The sequence below is a fragment of the Ixodes scapularis genome, unplaced genomic scaffold (genome assembly GCF_016920785.2).
Source record: "Ixodes scapularis isolate PalLabHiFi unplaced genomic scaffold, ASM1692078v2 PGA_scaffold9__187_contigs__length_104089568, whole genome shotgun sequence".
NCBI classification, from domain to species: Eukaryota; Metazoa; Arthropoda; class Arachnida; order Ixodida; family Ixodidae; genus Ixodes; species Ixodes scapularis.
The window spans coordinates 75348846-75367544 of record NW_024609884.1 but is presented as its reverse complement, the minus strand read 5'-3'; the positions used below and the strand labels follow the sequence as shown (position 1 = coordinate 75367544).

The 18699-nt window shown below is 46.0% G+C and overlaps 2 protein-coding genes across 2 annotated transcripts; both read right to left on the bottom strand.

Annotated features, from left to right (window-relative positions):
* Positions 1-8629: 8629 nt before the first annotated feature.
* On the bottom strand, positions 8630-11273 carry LOC120845787 (protein Daple-like). Its single transcript, XM_040217330.1, has 5 exons — positions 11128-11273; positions 10898-11036; positions 9150-10805; positions 8821-9069; positions 8630-8752 (listed from the first exon to the last, which is right to left on the bottom strand). Exons 1-5 carry the CDS (start codon positions 11271-11273, stop codon positions 8630-8632), a joined length of 2313 nt encoding a protein of 770 aa, XP_040073264.1.
* A 642-nt stretch (positions 11274-11915) lies between these two features.
* LOC115323280 lies at positions 11916-14771 on the bottom strand. Its single transcript, XM_040217331.1, has 2 exons — positions 14751-14771; positions 11916-14546 (listed from the first exon to the last, which is right to left on the bottom strand). The coding sequence occupies exons 1-2, from the start codon at positions 14769-14771 to the stop codon at positions 11916-11918; spliced, it is 2652 nt and encodes an 883-aa protein (XP_040073265.1).
* Between the last annotated feature and the right edge of the window lie 3928 nt (positions 14772-18699).

Sequence of the window (18699 nt, the reverse complement as noted above, 5' to 3'; positions counted from 1 at the left end):
TGTTCATGTGCTCGGTTCGTCCGAGAATCTGGGTATGTGCCATGAAAGGGCAAAACCAGACGCCGTCGGACCACGATTGCTTGGGCAGGGAGCACTTTGGGTTGAATTCTCGGATACTTGGGTCATCCGACTCATTTGCTTCGTTCCAACATGAACGCCGGAAAACCGTGAGGTTGTACAGGATCACCTTCCGACAACAATCAGTGCGTCTTCACGTTGAAACGGCCGCCTGATCGTTCAGACTGTCGTCTACTCTTACAAACGTTTCTGCTTGTCGTCTGCTCTTTTAGACAACACCGGCTCATTGACCAAACGTTGGGCCGATACTTGCGATAAGAAGTAGGTGCAGGCCTCAAAAAAAGACTTAGGTTTGAAGATTGGTAAGCAGGCTCTATGTAAACAGTAGATGCAAGGAGATGTTGATCATTGTTACCAGTGGCCACCACCGACCTGTTAGGCCTGATTCACTTGGTCCAATTCTGCTTGCTATTTTCAGTATCAACGTCGTCCATCTCAGCTACGGTTCACGCTTTTGCAGCCCGAGCGGCGTCGCGACTGAAAATTGCGAGCGAAATCTCATCATGCGAATCAGGCTTTAGCGTACATTCTGCGGCGTCCACGCATAATGAATCGCCGCATGTCATATTATTCACGCAAAGTTTTGTGGTGTAACTAGCCTCAATAATTTCGCTGAGGCTGCTCAAGATAGTCAGACATTGCCAGGAAGACGTAGAATCAACAATTTGAACGCGAGAAAGGGCAGGGGGACTCACACCGACGCCTACAACATCGCATTTCAATGGTTTGTTTATGGGCGACGGAGAGCTTCTTGCCCACATTCCATTGCGCATGCACGGCGCCGGTGGCTTCCGCTAGGGCCACTCCGGTTTGTTTCTAAACGTGAGTTGGTGTTTGAGCAGCCGGAGGCATGCAAATAATGCTACCATGTTTTGTAAATAAGTAAACCTGGCACAAGGCTTAAAACCATAATCAATCATTATGTTCAAGGCATCAATGACCTGGCAATGAAAACAAATACTGCTGCACCCTTTCACTCTATATGGGCAACAATAAGGGAGAAAAGTGCCGTAGCATATAGAAGAAATGGGCCGCCAACACGGATATTCATGTCAATGTCTTCTGAGAATTGGGATTTGAAGGTGGTGCTAAAAGGAAAAGGCTTTTAGGGCTGGGCTTTTGAGGTCGGGTGCTTTCGTGCACCACTCCGACAGAATGTCTGGTGTAACCCTCTGCGGGAAAGTTTGAGGACTAATGCGAAGGTGTGCAAGTGCTTGGCATTTTACTCTTTACCATTGGACAGTATTTTTTATTTAAGCCTCACATGCCCCATTGTGGCTTCATTCTGTATTAAAAACTCCAACAGAAATACTGAAAAAAAAATACTGTAAACGACTTAATTTTCGCGAATCATCTGCAACTAACGAAAAATAGGTCCCATGAACAATTCCGGTAAAATGTAAACATATTGGAAACTATATTGAGATCCTACCGCATCGCGAAAATTAGAGCCCGCAAACTATTCCAAAACTTCAGCTTTAACCTAAATCGCGAAATATTGAGCCCGCGAAAAATATGTCGTCTGCAGTATATCTGAGGTTGCCAATAAATGCACAAAACATCAAAGTAGCAATTAATATACCTGTATAGCTGTTTTGTATTTGCCAGCTTCATGTGCACTCATAATTTGTTATGTCACAATAGTTTCTTGTTGTTAAGATATTTATTTACCACTTCCTTACTTTTTCAGTGGGCGAATCTCGAATACCAGGTGCCACCGGGTGTGGATACTTGGGACAACATTGGAACAGTGAACTTGAAACACCTCTGCAGGAATCGGTGCATGAATCAGTTTGTGATATTTGGGAACTTCAAAAGCCACATTGTTGATACTTGGCAGACGGTTAGCAAGGTGGGTGTGCATGGCATGAAACAAGGTGTGTTTTCTGTATATATCGGATGTCAAGGGGATCAATAGAGGTGTTGAGTTCAAAACTTTCTGCAAACAATTTGATTTTATAAATCCTGATATATATAGGGTCTTGGGTGGCCAAAGGCATGGTAGCACTTTTTAGATGAGGACAAAAGAAGGAAAGACAAGACAGGCACGAGCTCTTTTGTCCCTGTCTAAAAAGCGCTACCATGCCTGTGGCAACCCAAGACCAATACCAACTAGCCATTCAACATTGATATATAGGGTGGCATGAATAGAGTTGTTGACTGTAAATTGTGTCAGAAAAATTGATAGCTGCACGTGCGCAGCTGAAAGTTTTGTTAATGCTGTATTTTCACAGTGCACGCTAACTTGTCAGATTTCAAAGCGGAGCTTCGTTTCTGTGAGAAATTAGAACAACATTTGTCTAAATTAAGATGACGAATGCTGATGCGGAGAAACAAGCCACAGCGAGAGCCACATTTGCTTTATTGACGAGAGATGGCGCGGCGCAATTCATCTTGGAGAGTGCTCTTGTTCCCACCGATTTCGTCTGCGTGGCGTCTACTTTATTTCACCAATCGCCTATACTTCTCTTTATTTGTGTTAAATCTCACTGTGCACACTTCATATACAACACAGGCAGAAAGACGAATCAAATGAATTTTACTGAATGTGGCCATCACGGCTAATGGCCCCAGTGGCTCAGATTCGAAGCGCTGGCCTATGGATCCCCAGTTGACGGTTTAGAATGCCGGCCGAGGTTCCCACCATATTACTGATGCGTATTGTGAAAAGGGCACGGTGTAATTCAGACTTGTGCTGCAGGTGTCTTTTGTTGGTGTGGCACGTAAACCCCCCAATTTTGTTTTTTTGCATCACGGCTTGTCGCCAAATCTTCAACAGTTGTGCCATCTCCTGTTAGCAGTAGCAAGCACGGCTCTCGCTGTTCGTCTGCATCAGCGTCCGTCGTAGAAATTGTGGGCACCCTGGCAGCTGTCCAGTCCAGTTGCCCGACTACGTGCCACAGGTGGCAGACTTTCCCGCAGGGCGGTGGAGTCAAGCCGGCCACGCGCACATCGCGCGCACCACCTTGATAAGGCGGATCAGAGGCAGTGCACAGGCAGTCGCTGACCAGACTTAAGCGCCCCGGTAACGATGTTAGTGTATTGACCATCTCATTCATGTCCAATTAAATGTATTTTTTTGTTGGAGCCATTCGCTCTGTGTTATTCGTCCGGGTCGAGTATGCAGCAAGCAAACCGACCATAAAATTTACAGAAATATTCTAATTTCTTACAGAAATGGAGCTTCACTTTGAAATTTGACAAGGTAGCATGCACCACAAAGAGTATTGACCGAAGTTTGAGGTATGTACTTGCAGGTTCCAATTTTTCTGGCTCAGTTTACTGCCTGCACTCTATGTATGCCACCTTATACCTTTGCGTATAGCGGCAGCTTAACAGGATAATTTTGCAGTTCACCCTCATTGGAGTGCAACTCGTATTCTCAAGGCACTGATGCACATCTGGAAGAATCCTCCTGCTTCAGGGTTTAAACCCATGACCTCTCCACTACTAGCATGGTATTTCCATTAGCAAAGTTATGAAAAGGTCCTGGGTTTAAACCTTGCAGCAGGCAGATTTTTATATGTGTATGGCACTTTTTCTTCAAAATGGTATTTTTGGGCATCAAAATTTACCCCTTAACGTTGTGACCAAATGAGCACTTCCCACGACATTGGTAGTTTTAATGACAGCCTTTTGAGTCTAAAAGAAAAACAGCGAAAACCAGAGACCCCCTGTTTGCAGTGACAGTGTCACGCTCTGCAAACCAGTGCCTAGAGGGTGCTAGTTGTACTTTACTCAGGGGAAGTGTAAAATTATCCCATCATGCTTCTACTCCACTTCTGAGATTTTTAGACAATCTTTAAGTTTTTTTTATCAGCCTTAAGGCCTGTTCACACATGCAGCGGAGCGCTACAAGCATAGCGCTGACCTCGCGCTAAGCACGTGCCGACGGGAACGTTCACCAGCTTTGTATTGCACCGTCAAAACTGTTGCTGAGGCCAGACGATAAGTACCTGACGGCACGTGAGCAGCGCTACAACAGCGCTTCGCTGCATGTGAGAACCGGCCTTTATAGGAAAGTCTGAAAACTGTACAGAGGCATGTTAACTTTTAGAGGTTTTTTTTTTTATATGCTAGGAGGGCTTTGTACGGCACTGGGGTGAATTCGGAAGGTATCGGTGGCAATTTTGGAAGGCTCTCAGATCTATCGATTGTAAATGATTTGTTTGCCTGCAGATCAAACCATGGCACTGCCCTACGGTTGGAAATGTGAACAGTTGCTTGCTGAGGGAGAACTTCGAGCTTTTCTATAGCTGGCTTGCCAAGCAGCTGCCGGTATGTTGGGGTCTCGGATGATGTAAACTTTCTCTAACTCGCTGCAGTTTTTGATTGAAAAATTCATTTTTGTGCCTCCCAGAACCTGAAGTGACCTTCTGTTGGGTTCCTAACACCGGCTTCTAGAGTCTTAAAATGGTCTTCGGGAATCCCTGTCTCAACTGCGCCAATGTCTATCTTGAATAGTACCGGAGTCAGTTCTGAACAAGTATTATTGGCTGCCACTTTGAAGCTTGGGAGTTCGAGGCCATGCCAAGGAATCCTGGCTCTTGCTTACCATTGGTTCTTGTGGCTAGATTTGAGGCAGTCATTTTATGTCCCTTTGGGCAAAGTCCTTCCTCTTCTTTAGTGACATTCCTGAGAGAAGACTTCAACCAATGAACTGCTATAAATTGTTTTCTTTTTTAACAACCTTGGCACACCAGATCTTTTGCTAGACAACTCGCCCGAGGGTGTACTTCATATTGTAGTGATTGCGCTGGCGAGCTGGTGGATGTTAACCATTTTGTTCTTAGCCCGAGACTGAGGCAGGAAAAGAGGAAAGTTTCAAAGTAGAAGAAAAATGAACAGTCGAGGACACGTCTGAGTCTCAGTCGTGTCCTCGATTGTTCATTTTTCTTTTACTTTGAAACTTTCCTCTTTTCCTGCCTCAGTCTCGGGCTAAGAACAAAATGGTGTACTTCATGTTAGCACGAGGTATTGAATCATTATGAATCTTTGGCGTCATGTTGGTGATGTTTGACAAGGTCATATCTCAAGCGACCGCAGCCTTTTATAGTGCAGTACTTTTTCTTCTGATATGGACCTCATCTACAGATTCTGTACTTTGCCGCAGCTCTAGCTCTTTCTGCTGTTGTCGGACTGTCTCCTGCTGACAGGCATTCGTAAGTGCTTCCATTGACCAGTGACAAGTGCAGTTGTAGTAGGTTTTTTTTAAACCATTCAGTTTTCCAGGCCGATATACAAGCAGTCTTTGATGAGTTCTTCTCTCATTTCACCGAAGTTGCCTGTATCGGCTAAAATGTGCCTTGGAAAGAAGTAAGCTTTGTAGTGCACTAGTGTGACTTCAATCTTCTTGGAGCTTTCGGGGTTTAGACTGTGTCTCAGCTGAGCCTAAGTGAAAGAAAGCACAGCGAAGGCTACCACACGAGCAAAGTAGAACGCAAAGTTGACACTCAGGCGCTTCTGCACCCCAGGCTTGTTGGGCTTTCTTTCACCCAGTCTCAGCTGAGAGGTTCATTCAAGAAAGCCGGCCCTGGACATAAGCTTACCGGCCATAAACTTGTCTGATGGTTGCTGAGGTTTTATGTGACTGTGAACTAGAAGGACTGACCAGCAGATTCCAGTGATGTGATTGGCCTAAGCTGTTTTGGAGCACCTTTTAGAGCAGCCAAAACAGTGTTTTGGAGCAGCTAAAGTGGACTTTGGAGCAGCCAAAACAGTGTTTTGGAGCAGCTAAAACAGTGTTTCGGAGCAGCAAAACTGGCTTTTGGTGCATACATTCTTAGAAAAATAAAAATATTTGTTTTAAGTGCTGGACAAACAAAGAACACTTTGCTCGCCGCAATAAACAATTTATAGTCAAGGTAAACCACCGAGTCTTTCAACATATAACTGAAAGGCCAATGACATGACACATTTTGCAATGCTTCAGTTAAATTATACATATATATATATACCCGCTATAGGTAAATAAAAACCAAACTGCACATATTAAAATTTATTTGAAAATGACCAACTTAGTAGTAAATATCACACCATTTGGTTGTCTAGTTATGTAATAAATGGAAGCAGTCTCTAACTGTTGATACACGTGACCACTGCAGTGCAGTGCAAAATTGTCGTGCGAGAGGAGATTGCTGTTCGATTGAAACCATGCCAGTCCACTCCGTCGCCAACTGGTTCCCAAAATTGTAAACAAAATGTAACTGTCCAGCATACAAAAGAAAAAAAAGTCCATTCGCACATGCTTGTTAGATTGGCTAGCGAGGTACAAGCTAAACACAGCAAAAAAAGAATATGAGTGCATCGATGCAAGACATCACGAGCGAGGGTCAAGAAGTTCTTGAAGCGCTTGGTGTAACGACTGATCTTAAGAGAAACAAGCGTGTTGTCCGGGTTCAGAGTGCAGACATTGCCTTCTTTGCTTTAGCTCACTTCTCTTCACCAAGTCCCTTTCGCGGCAGATTTTTTACGTACCCAAGTCCCCCTCCAAAGAAAGCCTACCAAGAGAAACCTTGGTAATCAGTACTTCGACACAGCAGTCTTTGAGCTTGAGGGATTTTTCGAGCAGCATATTGAACAAGAACAGGAATGTTGATGAATATTAGGGCGGTCCTTACGTTTCAGTTTAGAAAGCGCCATATGTGTAGCGACGTGGGGACTGCAACACCCAACGTCGCGCGACCATGGCGACTGGCAAGCAGGGACCAAATATAGTTTTCCCACAGCCGTTACTTTCAGGAGCAAGTGCTTCAGCTCACAATGTAACTCCCGCCACGCAAAAACGTGATTTCGTTTCACAGCATGATGGCATGGATGGTACCCAGCACCTGAGCGTCGGGGCGTCCGCAGATGCCCGCCTCTATCGTCGAAAAAGTTTTAAAAAAAAGATGCGAGACGATGAGAGCGCAAAACGCGAGACTGTGGTAAAAACCGTGCAAGATCGGATGAACGATTGATGAAGGGTACTTTGTGTCAGGCGGCCGCTTGCGCCACCTAGCTATGTGTGCCCATTATGGTACTCAATATAGTTTCGGTTTTGAAAGTCCTTCGGTGCAGGCTTGTTACAGATTACCCATATTTTTGCAAAATGTAGCAGGGTTAGCCCCATGGTGCAGTTTGGCGCAATTGGCGCAGCAATCACATCACGGAGATTCCGTAATCTTCAGCTTTGTATTTATAGCTGTCATCAGGGTTTTCCCCAAAAATATTTGAGAGGTGGACATCGAAAGGGAGGGGGACTGAGAGGAAGGGGCTCTAAAGCGCACTTAAAAACAATGCGCAGTATTTTCGCGCTTTCTTGGTCACACTGTGCCCTCGTAGCAATGATGCCAAATGCAGGCATCAGCTTGATAAGCATGGTGCTGCGAGATTCGCTCGATGTGGATGCTCCAAAGCACTATACGCTTCAAAGACTGCATCTTTTTGTTTATCCACGGCAGAATATAGAGTTCGCTGCTACATCACATTTGGGCTAGTGGGCGGCAAACCCACCACCGCCCACTGTGGCGAAAACGAAACCCTGACTGTTATTAAACACGAAGCTAGCTCAGAAATATTGGCTGGTGTCGCAGCAATGCTTTGCTGTGCTCCGTTTATCCTAAAGCTGACAGTGCAGTGTATGCTGCGCTCACGCCGGACCAATTCATGGCCTGGCTTTTATCACTTGACCTCGTTCTCCGCTCGTGAGTACGTGAAGGGAGAGGGGAGGTGTGTCCATGAGGTGCAAGGTCGACAGTTGACTGGTCCAATGGGTATGCAGCTTCCACCGCACCATCAACCGGGAAGTAAACGGCGTATAGCGGTTGCAAGTGGTTGTAATGCAATGTAACACAAATGTATAACCAGCCGTATGTTCCACAGAGAAGTTAGCTCTCTCTCTCGTATACCACTGTAGCGATGATTGAATACAATGTCTATTTAGCAGCTTATTAGATCTTCGCTCACTCCTCTACAATTTTTACTTGATATTGGTACACCTTTTTCAGAACATGCAAGTAGAAAGAACAAAAAGTGTTTTTTACTCTATAGTTTGCATTATTCATCTTTTAGAAAATGGTTCACCAACCTTTGTCAGAAACTACGTATCACTGCACCTTTACTGCTCTGGAGAGATTGTTCTTCCCTGCTTGATATTTCATGGTTTTGTTATTTGGAAATCACAATATAACAATATGTAGTAGCTGGTCAAACCAAGAAGGAAGTAATAAACTTATATAATGCATGTTAATAGGTCAAGTACTGTCCATTTTCACAAATATTTTGAGAAGTAAATGTTATGTTGCTAGTTAAGCTGAGGAGGATGGTTTAAATAAACTGTTTAATAAATACATACGGGATCAAAGCGGCAGCTATGGCGAATGCTCTTCAGTTCCAGACGCAACAGCGCGTGCCACCTCCTGCGAGCGTGCTCACTGGATGTCCTCTTCTTCTAAAATCAGAAAGCCCCATGACATCATAACATGCCCCCTTCTTCTTTTCTCTTTTTTTTTCTTCTTGAAGATAACGCAGTGCGATCGCGGCACTTGTCAGTCTCTGTATCATAGCGGCTTCACCACAACGCGTCGACTTTGTTTTTTTGGTTATCCTGTTGACCTTGTAGACGTGGAAATGTGTTCAAGTGATTCGCCATTTGGAACTGTATGGACATAGTCTTCAGCAGCTTCGTTTGAGACTGTAGGGAATTAGTTTTCAGCAGCTGTATTCGTTTCTGCTGTTCCATGTGCTTCTTTGGTGTGGTACCGGTTGCGCCTGTAAGTCCTCGATGTGTTTCTGCTGCTGCTTGTCCTGGTTCCACTTGTTCTCCTCGGCGCGAGACTGTTTCAAAAGGGACTCGTACCGCCGGGAGAGTTCCTCTATCTCGACTCGGCTTGCTGGTGCCTCCAAAGTTCGCGCTGTATCCCCAGTGCCCTCGGTGACATGTTCCATCGAGGCCTCCACTTTTTGGTTTGGCGCGTGTACCAACCCTTCTTCAGCCTTGAGGTGCTTGTCCTTGAGCAAGCGAAAGCGCTCTTGCAACTGCTAATTTGCTTGCCACACCTCTTGCAGCTCCTCCATGTCTTTTGTCCCACTGCGCCCTGCTGTTCCTCGAAGACTGCGAGATCTCGTCTGGCTGTTGCCCACTCTTTTGTGAGCTGAGCGCACCTGTCCTCCAAACTGCGTTTCTCTTGGGCTGCCGCGTGAAACTCTTCCTGCAGGTTCCTGTGTCTGTATACAATGTGGTTATACTTGTCCAACAGCTGGGAGTGGTCTCTCTTCAGCGCTGATAGTGCGGCCTCACACTTGGCCGCTTCGTCCAGCGCAGTGCAGTGCTCGTTCTCCATCTCCTTAGTAACCTTGACGTGCTGCTCGCGCTGAGTCTTCAACTCCTCCTCGAGGCAATGTCGTGCCTGTTTTAAGTTCTCAGCTAGCTGTTGAAAATGTTTGTTGTCGCTGACGAGCATCTCAGCTTGCTCCTCCAGGCAGGAAAGTTCTGACCCCAAAATGTCGGCTTCGCTTTCTAGCTTTCCGTTGCGTTTTAGGAGGCTGCTGACTTTCTCGTCTAACCTCTCGCACTCTGTTTCTGCCTTCTCGGTAAAGGAGCTTCCGTCTGCTTCCGTTTGCGACGAATTGTGACACTTAACAGCATTCTCTCTCTCTCTCAAAGTCTCCGCCACCTTTTCGTGTCTCTGCTGCCAGAGGTGACTTTCATTAGACACGCATCTAATTTTTTCACTCGCATCTTCACAAGATGGTTTCCACTGCTGACTTTCTTGAGCGAGGAGCTCGTTCCTAACTGTCAAGGATTTGACCCGTTGCTGAAGCACTGCCAGCATAGGGTTCAAGTCTTCCAGCTGACTTGCTTCAAGAGACACTGCAGCTTCTGACGACTGGTTGGTGTGCTCGATGATGCTCCGGACAAATGCTACGATGATGCTCCGGACAAATGCCCCGAGATCTTGTAACGGCCACTGGTACCGGTCCTTTAAGTACTGATAGTTTTGCTGAAGTAGATTGAACTGCTCCTCTTTTTTAGCAAGCTGGTTTTCCAGGGCCTCTCTCTTGCGTTTTGCGATTTCCAGCAGCTTCTTGAGGTACTGAAAGGCACTGAACTCTCGTTGTTCGAAATCATTCTGAACTAGCGGCAAGTCCTCGCCACAGTCTTGAAGAAGGACATCCTGCAAGATGCAGTACTCGGCAGAAAACCTTTCGAGCTCAAGCTGAGATGCTTCAAACTTCTCCTTCAGGGTGTTCGCTTCCTCCACCTTGACATCTACAAGCTCCAGATGCTTTGACAAATCCCCACTTAGAGAAACTAACTGGGCTTTCAATGCTTCGAACTCCTGATGCTTGGCATGAGAAAATTCTGCTTGCCGTGCTTGCATCTTCCCCAGGAGAGCCGAAGCTGCCTTGCACTCGCTTTGAAGGGCCTGCTCACGGCCAAAGCTCGCTTCGATATTTCTCTCGTGCTCCAAAGACATTCGCTCCCTTTCTGCCTTTGCCAACATCAACTCTGAAATCAGGCATTGTCTCTTTTCGGGGCGAGATGCCAGCATGCCCCTTTTCTTCTTTGACCGCCTCTCCAGCTCTGTCGCAGTTTGCGCAAGCTTGGGTGCTTTGGTTGATGGAAAAGGCCCAATTGTTATGCCTCCCAAATGGATTGTTTCATTGGGGTCATTGTTCATAAATGAGTTGGAAGTTTCTTCTACTGCAGAAACACGTCGATATCCGTAGGTTTTCTGCTGTGTCTGGTTGCACATTCGGGAAAAATGTCCAAAAATTCCACAGGAAATGCAGTGCTTTCCGTAAGCTGGGCAGTTTCGGGGTTGATGGGAAGTACCGCATCTCGAACATGAACTTTGCTGTCGGTTGCTGGATTGGTCTCTTTGTGGCTCGGATGGTTGATACCTTCGTTGCGCTGCTCTGAAGCTAGATGGCTGACGATAGAGTCCACCAACTCTAACTTTGTCTTCAGTTTTCTGAATATCATTCACATGTTTTCTTGAGATTTCAGCTGCTTTACAGGTTGAAATGATTTTGTCTAAGGTTAGACTCGGTTCACGAAGCAACCGTTCGCGCAAAGCCACGTCTCGTATCCCAATGATGATACGATCACAGATGAGCCTGTTTTCTTGAGCTCCGTAGTCGCATTTTTGAGCCTGCAGTTTTAGCTCAGTTACAAATTCGTCAATGGTTTGTTCTGGCTTTTGGCACATTGTGTTAAAAATGGCTGTTGCTTGTGTCACGTTTTTGTAAGGTGCATACAGCTTATCAAATTCGTGCAGTATGTAATCTACTGCATTCTCTCTTTGCCCGCTTTGATCATCTCCTGTTGGTTGCAGAGAAAAGGTTTGCGTAATTCGTCTTGCCTGAGGTCCAAGGCAGTGGAGCAGAAAAGCTTTCCGAGTTGCGATAGGCTTCGATGCATATTCACAGGCTGCCTCGAAGATAAGGTACGATGATTTCCACTCCTCCCATGCTCTTGCTGGGTCGTCACCGGGATGGAACGGAGCCGGCGGTTGTAGGAAAGCAGATGCCATATTGTTGCTGCTGTTGCTTGTTAAATAAAAAATATGGACGTTGAGCTGCTCACCACTTCTGACACCATGTTATGTTGCTAGTTAAGCTGAGGAGGATGGTTTAAATAAACTGTTTAATAAATACATACGGGATCAAAGCGGCAGCTATGGCGAATGCTCTTCAGTTCCAGACGCAACAGCGCGTGCCACCTCCTGCGAGCGTGCTCACTGGATGTCCTCTTCTTCTAAAATCAGAAAGCCCCATGACATCATAACAGTAAATAGACAAATACATAATGCCAGTCATTGGAGATTTCTTGACAGTTTGTGTTTGTGCCACTACTTGCTCTGGCTTAGGACTTGCAATTTCCGCACATTTTTTTTAGAGGCTGCAGCGTCTTGGATAGCCTCATTTTGGTTCCGGCAGTAGTTAGCAAGGAAAGTGTTAGCTGACACACTCAAGATGTGCGTCATCACAACCTTGGGGTCATGTCCAAAGTCACACACATCCAGGTCATCATACTTGGTCAGCATCTCCCTAGTGACAGACATAAGCAGTCCCTTCTGGTTTCGAACTGCAAAGAACTGTGCTGCATTCTCCTTGTCTGTGAGCTTTTCCAGCACTAGCTGTGTGTGGAGCACGGCATTCACGACTACGGCTTGGGGAAATTTCAGCCCTCCCCGGGAGATTCCTTTGATGAGGCTTGCATCGTCGAGCTCAATGCTTCTTTCTTCCAGGGTGAGGTTTTCTTCGCAAGCATCGCAACCAAGTTTTTTTAGGACTGCATGGGCACAGTAGCCTGCAATATAGGTAATCGCAGGCATCTGATCATGTTTGGCAGCGATGTCAGTAGCATCTACTGTGATGCTGAACTGGTTGCGTTCCTCCTGTGTCACCTCTTCGTGTGTTGCTTGTTCTTGTGCCCTGCCAAGTAACTCTGTGGCGGGCACCAGTGGTAGCATCTTTTGCAGCCTGATCTTCGTCTCCGACTCGTACAACTGGCGGATGGAAATGTGGTATTGTGTCCCAGCAAGCCTCCTGTACTTTCCAAATCTGGCTTCCAGAGAGTCTGTTTGAAATTTGCCGAGCAGAACATAGCTGAAACCAAGCTCCCTGAGGCAGTAGATGGACACCTTTACCAGGGTGGAGCAAGTCAGTCTGAGCGCTTTATGTGTCTCATTGGTCAGTCTCCCACTGTCTGTGTCCATTGCTTCCCAGGTGTCGAGCCACTGGACCATGTCACTGAGGAACTTGAGCTTCGGATCTGCCACAGAGCTGACAGGCTCCTGCATTGGATCTCGCAGCCTCTGCCCTTTCAAGGGGGTCTTCACATTCGCCACTTTCCACCACCTCACAATCAGCTCGATGAAGTTAGCCGTTTCCAGGACGTGCTGGATGCCGAGGTCGTGGCCAAGTGTCCTTAAAGCTTGCACGACGTGGTCATTGAAGATTTTCAAGACCAACCTCACATTTTGGCGCTCCAGACTTGATGGATGTAGCGCCTTGGCACTGAGTCCGTAGCCAAACTTAGCCAGTTGGTCAGTCTCGTGAAGCTGTAACTCCCTCAAGGCATCAAATGAAGCTTGTTGTTGTGATGTGGCAGGAGTCGCCGTTTCGATGCTTTCGAAGCTTGGGAATGCGAAGCACTTTCCAGGAGTTCCTTGGCTCAGCCAGTTATTGCGAATGCATTTCAACAAGTGTACAGGGTCCACAATGAAAAAGAGGGGCCTGTCTGTGTCTGCTGGGTGGCTGTAGACCATATCGAATTTGGCGTGGGTGGCGAATTGTGACATCATCTTGCGGTTGATGGCATTATTGTCGGTTACGACGGCGATGATCTTGAATCCTAGTGCCTCTAGCCTTAGAATAATTTTCTTCACGAAGCAGTGCAGCTGTTGGGCATCTATCTGGCACACAGGGAGGACATGTACGACATCTTTGTTGGATGACAACAGGCTCTGTATCATGAACACATGTGCTGTTCGTGCTGCTTTGCATGAGTTGGCAGAGCTGCCTTGGACATTTCCTCCCTTATAATCGATGTAAGGTTTTAAATGTACTTCATCCAACATGAGGGTGGCAACTTTTTCGTGATCCTCAAGGTGTTCACTTTGCTTTTTTATGTAAGACAGAAGCTGTTCATCGTCTTGCTCTGTTGAGGGGTTCAGCTGTTGGTTGGAACACAGTCTCCTGATCGTAGAGGGATGTGGCAGCATGATGCGGGAGGTGCCCCTCATAAACTTGTACGCGTGTGGCGAAATGGTGTATATGAGGCTTGCAAAAATGAGAAAGTCTGGTGCATACTTGGGCTTTTTTCTCAGGAGCACATCTACCTGTTGGCACAAAAATGCCAGCGCGTCTGCGATGTCCTGAACTTCATTGTCATTCCTGAGGTCATCAAGTAACGACAGGATGAGTCCAAGAATGGCGTCCTTCTTCTTGCTGGTGCCAGGTGATGTGGCCGACTTGTCGAATGCTCTGATGTTGTCGAGCAGGTCAACCAGCGTTTTCAGACTGGTGATGGTGGTCGGTATCCAAAAGTCGCCTGAAAGCTTGGTTGTCTTTGTGCTGTAACAGTATACTGATACCGTTAAGTCAGGCTTCACAGTAACGGAGTACTTCAGCTGTGGGGCGTTGTTGGGGTCTTGGTTGATGTTCAGGAATGTAACACCTTGGTCGTTTTGAATGCAGTTCCAGAAGGGAGTAGCATTGATGTCTTGGATTTGGTCTATGAGTTGGTCAAATGAGATATCATTTTCCTCATTGGGTTCTCTTGGTCTCTTTTCAGGTGGCTCTGCCAGTGGTGGTTCTTGGGGCAGTGAAGAGGTGCTGCAGGCAAATATTGTCGGCACAGCATTGTTGGAAAGTCTCGGTCTATCGAGACGGGCTTGGAGGACTGCTCCGGTTCTGGGGTCTGTGTACTGTGTTGACGTGATCACGAATCTGTCTTCAAAGTGTGCTGCACACACCTACAATAAAGAAAGTATGACTGTTTCATGTGACTGCTGTTATGTGGTTGCCAAAGCAGCTGTAGAATTTGGTGAAGAATGTGAAATAATTTTGTAGTGAGGCATTTGACTGTTTCATTGCCTGTTACGAAAAAAATGTCTCCACTTTTTTTCTTGACAATAAATATTCTGGCATTATTGAATTTTAGATAGTTCTTGATTTACGGTTAGCTTTTTATAACGCATGTTCGCCACTGAAGGCATGAATATATTTCCTCAATCCAAACTGACCCTTTAGCGAAGGAAGCTAGTAGATTGTCCTTCAAATGATGTAAAAGCATAGATGAGTGCCATATATTTGCACTACATTTCAAGTAGTGCAAGAAAGAGTGAATAAGGAGAGTTGTACATATAAAACAAAACTAAGTAATCGAGGTGCTTATATATATTATTTCCATTTTGAATGCTGGTGTATCAAAGCTACATTTGTTTTTACTGTACTGGAGTGCTCTGTGAATGCTCTGTGCACTGTATGTTAGTTAAGCAGAGAAGTTTATATTGCTGGTGGCCCACATCATTCAGCATATCCCGTCCACCGTAAATTACGGGCTTGAGTTGAGCTTATTGGTGAATTATACTATAACTATAAATAATATATGCCTAATAATAAATATAATGCAAGTCTGTCCCCTTTTCTCCCATTTTTTTCCTCTTTTTTTTTTCTTGTTCCATAAGTTCATCTAACCATGCGTCAATCGAACCTGGCCGAACCTGGCACCTTAGTTGGGGTTCCAGTTGGACTCCTCGGGCAGCGACAACTCTAACTAGCAGTTGTTTTGATATTCTCTCTCATCAAATATTCAGCTTTTAATTTCACAGATTACTAAAGTCACGTGGAATATAATACTTCAGTGTTTTTCTTGGGGTAGAGAGGAGTGCATGACTACAAAGGAACTATAAAAGAGGTGAAGGTGTTCTCCAGTGATTGTGCACTGTTGGGACTACCCCTGAGGATTGAGCCTGTAGCGTAGAAAAGTGCCTGCACTGTATGAACGCACGTGCGAGACCGGAATGCGCAGAGCGTTGGGCTGGTTGGGCACGCATCTCTAGCTTTTCCTTAATTCGCTCGCACGGGACACCGTTCAAAACAAGAAAAACACGATCAAAACATGAGGACTACGCTTCGATTTAGTGGAGTCCGTATTTCGAACGTTGCCGGCACGCAACATCGAAACAGCTGCCCGGTAGGACCCATTCACAGGGCAGCGTTTTCTTACGCTACGTTACGAATGCAAGTCTCCTCGACTTCGACATTCGTGCTGCATATGTGCCGTGCGCGAAGTTACGCTGAACCGGTTGTCATATGCGCCATTAAGCACTGAATATGCAATTCCTGTACCGTGGTGCTCTGAAAAGGTTGCGAAATTACATATCGTACCCCCGCGTCAATTTTTCTGTGCGACGTTGAAACTTTCTGATCGGCTCGCAGCTCGACTGTATGATCAGCATCACGCCGACGATGTCGTCAGTAACTCGGCGCTGCAGCACTGCGGAAGCTACACTTTCTTCGTGAACGGTGGGTATAGTAAGCCCAAATTGCGACAGAACGTCAGTTTGCAGATGTACCTGCCGAGTTCGCGAGTGCGCTCTTACGTCGATAGACAAGAGGGGAAAAAAAAAAAAAACTCTTCAATAAAACAAACTGCACTACGTGCATTTCCTCGCCCGTCCTTATCGAGATCCCATCTCGTGTCGAATACGAAAAGAAGTTTCTATCAGTGTAACCTCGTAGTTCTTCAACTAAAGAGGCACAAGAGCCAATGCTTGAATGTACTACGTGCGCACCTTTGAGCGTTCGGACACTACACTCTCCTTCGGCAGTGCTTGCAGCCACTGCTGCCTTCGGGTTTCATCGGTCGGGAACGAAAAAACTGGCACAGAACTATAAGACTTGTGCTTATTTCCTTGGCAATTTTTCACGCAGCAGTGGAACGGCATTTCATCCGATTTTTTCGACCTTCGCGGGTCGAGCGTCTGACGATACAGCGGCAGTGCTGTCAACCGCTCTAGCAGACGATGTAGCAGACGACGGCGCTCATCCGGGCTACCTAGGGGGCGCTCGGGGGATCTACTAGTGATGACGTTTAGAGGAGGAAACGCGCAGGCCTTGTGTTCTAGGTGGTATTGGCTCGACACACTTTTCGGCTCTTACTCACGCTGCTTCATGTATCAGGTGCTGATTGGGATCCTCGCTGTCACGGCAAACATCACCGGGACGGCGGCAGTCCCACACTTCAAACATTGACCGGCGATAACCTTGCTTTCGCTGAAAACTCCTGATCATCCACTCGAGGCATCGGAAGTGCCACAAGCCTTTCTGAGCCGCCTTCAAGACCGACAGATGGCCAGGCATCGAGGGACGTTTCCGGATCCGCCGTACCATCGCCATAAAAGGAAGCTGATTAGCCAAGAGCCACTGGGGCACGACATTTTTTTTGGCCCTTGCTCACGCTGCTCCATGTATCAGGTTAGTTACTTGAAGTATTCAAAATTATGTCGGTCTAGCAATATCTTGGTTGTCAGGTTATTGTGTCCTTTCAACAAACAAGTGCTTCGTCATCTTGGTACTAGTGTGGTTACCACGTCTGCCCGCTGATTCATGAAACGTGCCTTTTGGTCTCTGAGGCGTTCCTAATTCTTTCTGGGAATGTGGAATTAAACCCAGGCCCCATGTCTAAGGCTCAAAGTGAACAGCTGGAAAATATCGAAAAAATTCTCTTATGTTTGCAGTCAGGTCAAACAGATGTTCTGGTAAAGCTGGCATCCATTGAGACAAAGCCCCCCCCCCCCCCCCAATACAATCTAGAGAAACAAACTTGACAGCGTAATCGCCAAGACTGTAATGATAGAGAAGCGTGTTACAGATATCGAAGAAAAGGAGAGGAAGTTTGATCAGAAATTGGAGGATCTTGAAAACAAAAGTCGCAGATCAAACATCGTGTTTTTCGGGGTTCCCAAAAATTTGCGTAAACAAACATGAGAAGAATCCGAACGAATGATCACGGACATATGCAAAGATGGACTATCCGTTGACAGTATTTTAATTGAGAGGGCCCACAGAGTGGGAGCATTCGAACAAGAAAAAACCTGCCAATCGCGGCAAATTGTTCGAGCTCCAAAATCAAGAATCTGGGTCCAAAATCAAGACACTTCATATAGCGTCTCGGAAGACTTCAGTCTTGCAGCTCAAGAAAATAGGCGTCAGCTCTGGAATTTCGCAAAGGATACAATACAAAATAAAGAAAATCGGGATTCTTTGAACTACCGAGTTGGTCATAAATATACAGAAGTTTACCTGGGATGGTGAAATGTAACAGTCTGTTTTGATTCCTTAATTTGGTTCTCAGAGCGAACGGAGATGGCGAGACTCGTGTGTTATCGCTAGTCCTAGTGGGCATGACGCCCTTGTTTTTCCAAAAGTGCCTTCTGTACTGCTTGTAAATTGCCGTAGTATTAAGAATTAATTCGACAAATTTGCTCTTTTGGGGGTGGCTATCAAGCTACAGATTGTCATGGGCACCAAATCTTGGTTAGACGAAATCATTGGTAATGCCGAGGTTTTCCCGCCAGGATTCATTGTTTATCGAAAAGACCGACACCAGCACGGTGGCGGTATGTTTTTGTCATTCTCAACGAAATTTATTATTAAGAAAGTGTTTTTTTTGTTTTTTTAATGATGCGAGTTAGTGTGGTGTCGGATCTATTTTTTCGGGGACAACAATTTGGTGCTTGGAACATTTTATCGCCCCCGTGATAGTACTAAACACCCGATAAGTCTACTTTCTGATATGCTATCAGTGATTCCTGACATTATATGCTTGGGTGTAGATTTTAACTTACCAGAATTTGATTGAGCCGCTGGAGAAAGGTCAGGTAATAGATTTAGAGCTTACTCCATTTGTACAGAAGTATTAGGTACGTTTGGCCTCCACCAATTCGTGTTGAGCCAACGAGGTTGAATGCCGTATTGGATCTAGTGTTGCGTAACGATCTGAATACTGTGACAAATGTTAGGGTGTATCCTGGAATCAGCGATCACAGCGCGGTTGTTACAGAGCTAAATGTGCCCGAGCAGGTACAAGTTCCATGCAAGGTATTCATGTACGAAAAAGGC

Coding starts and splice junctions, on each gene's coding strand:
- LOC120845787 (XM_040217330.1), bottom strand. CDS start 11,273: ATGTGCCAAAAGCCAGAACAAACCATTGACGAATTTGTAACTGAGCTA. Junction 11,037..11,127: donor GACGTGGCTTTGCGCGAACG/GTTGCTTCGTGA, acceptor AATGATATTCAG/AAAACTGAAGACAAAGTTAG. Junction 9,070..9,149: donor TCGAGGAACAGCAGGGCGCA/GTGGGACAAAAG, acceptor CGCTTGCTCAAG/GACAAGCACCTCAAGGCTGA.
- LOC115323280 (XM_040217331.1), bottom strand. CDS start 14,771: ATGCGTTATAAAAAGCTAACC. Junction 14,547..14,750: donor TGCGTTATAAAAAGCTAACC/GTAAATCAAGAA, acceptor TCTTTATTGTAG/GTGTGTGCAGCACACTTTGA.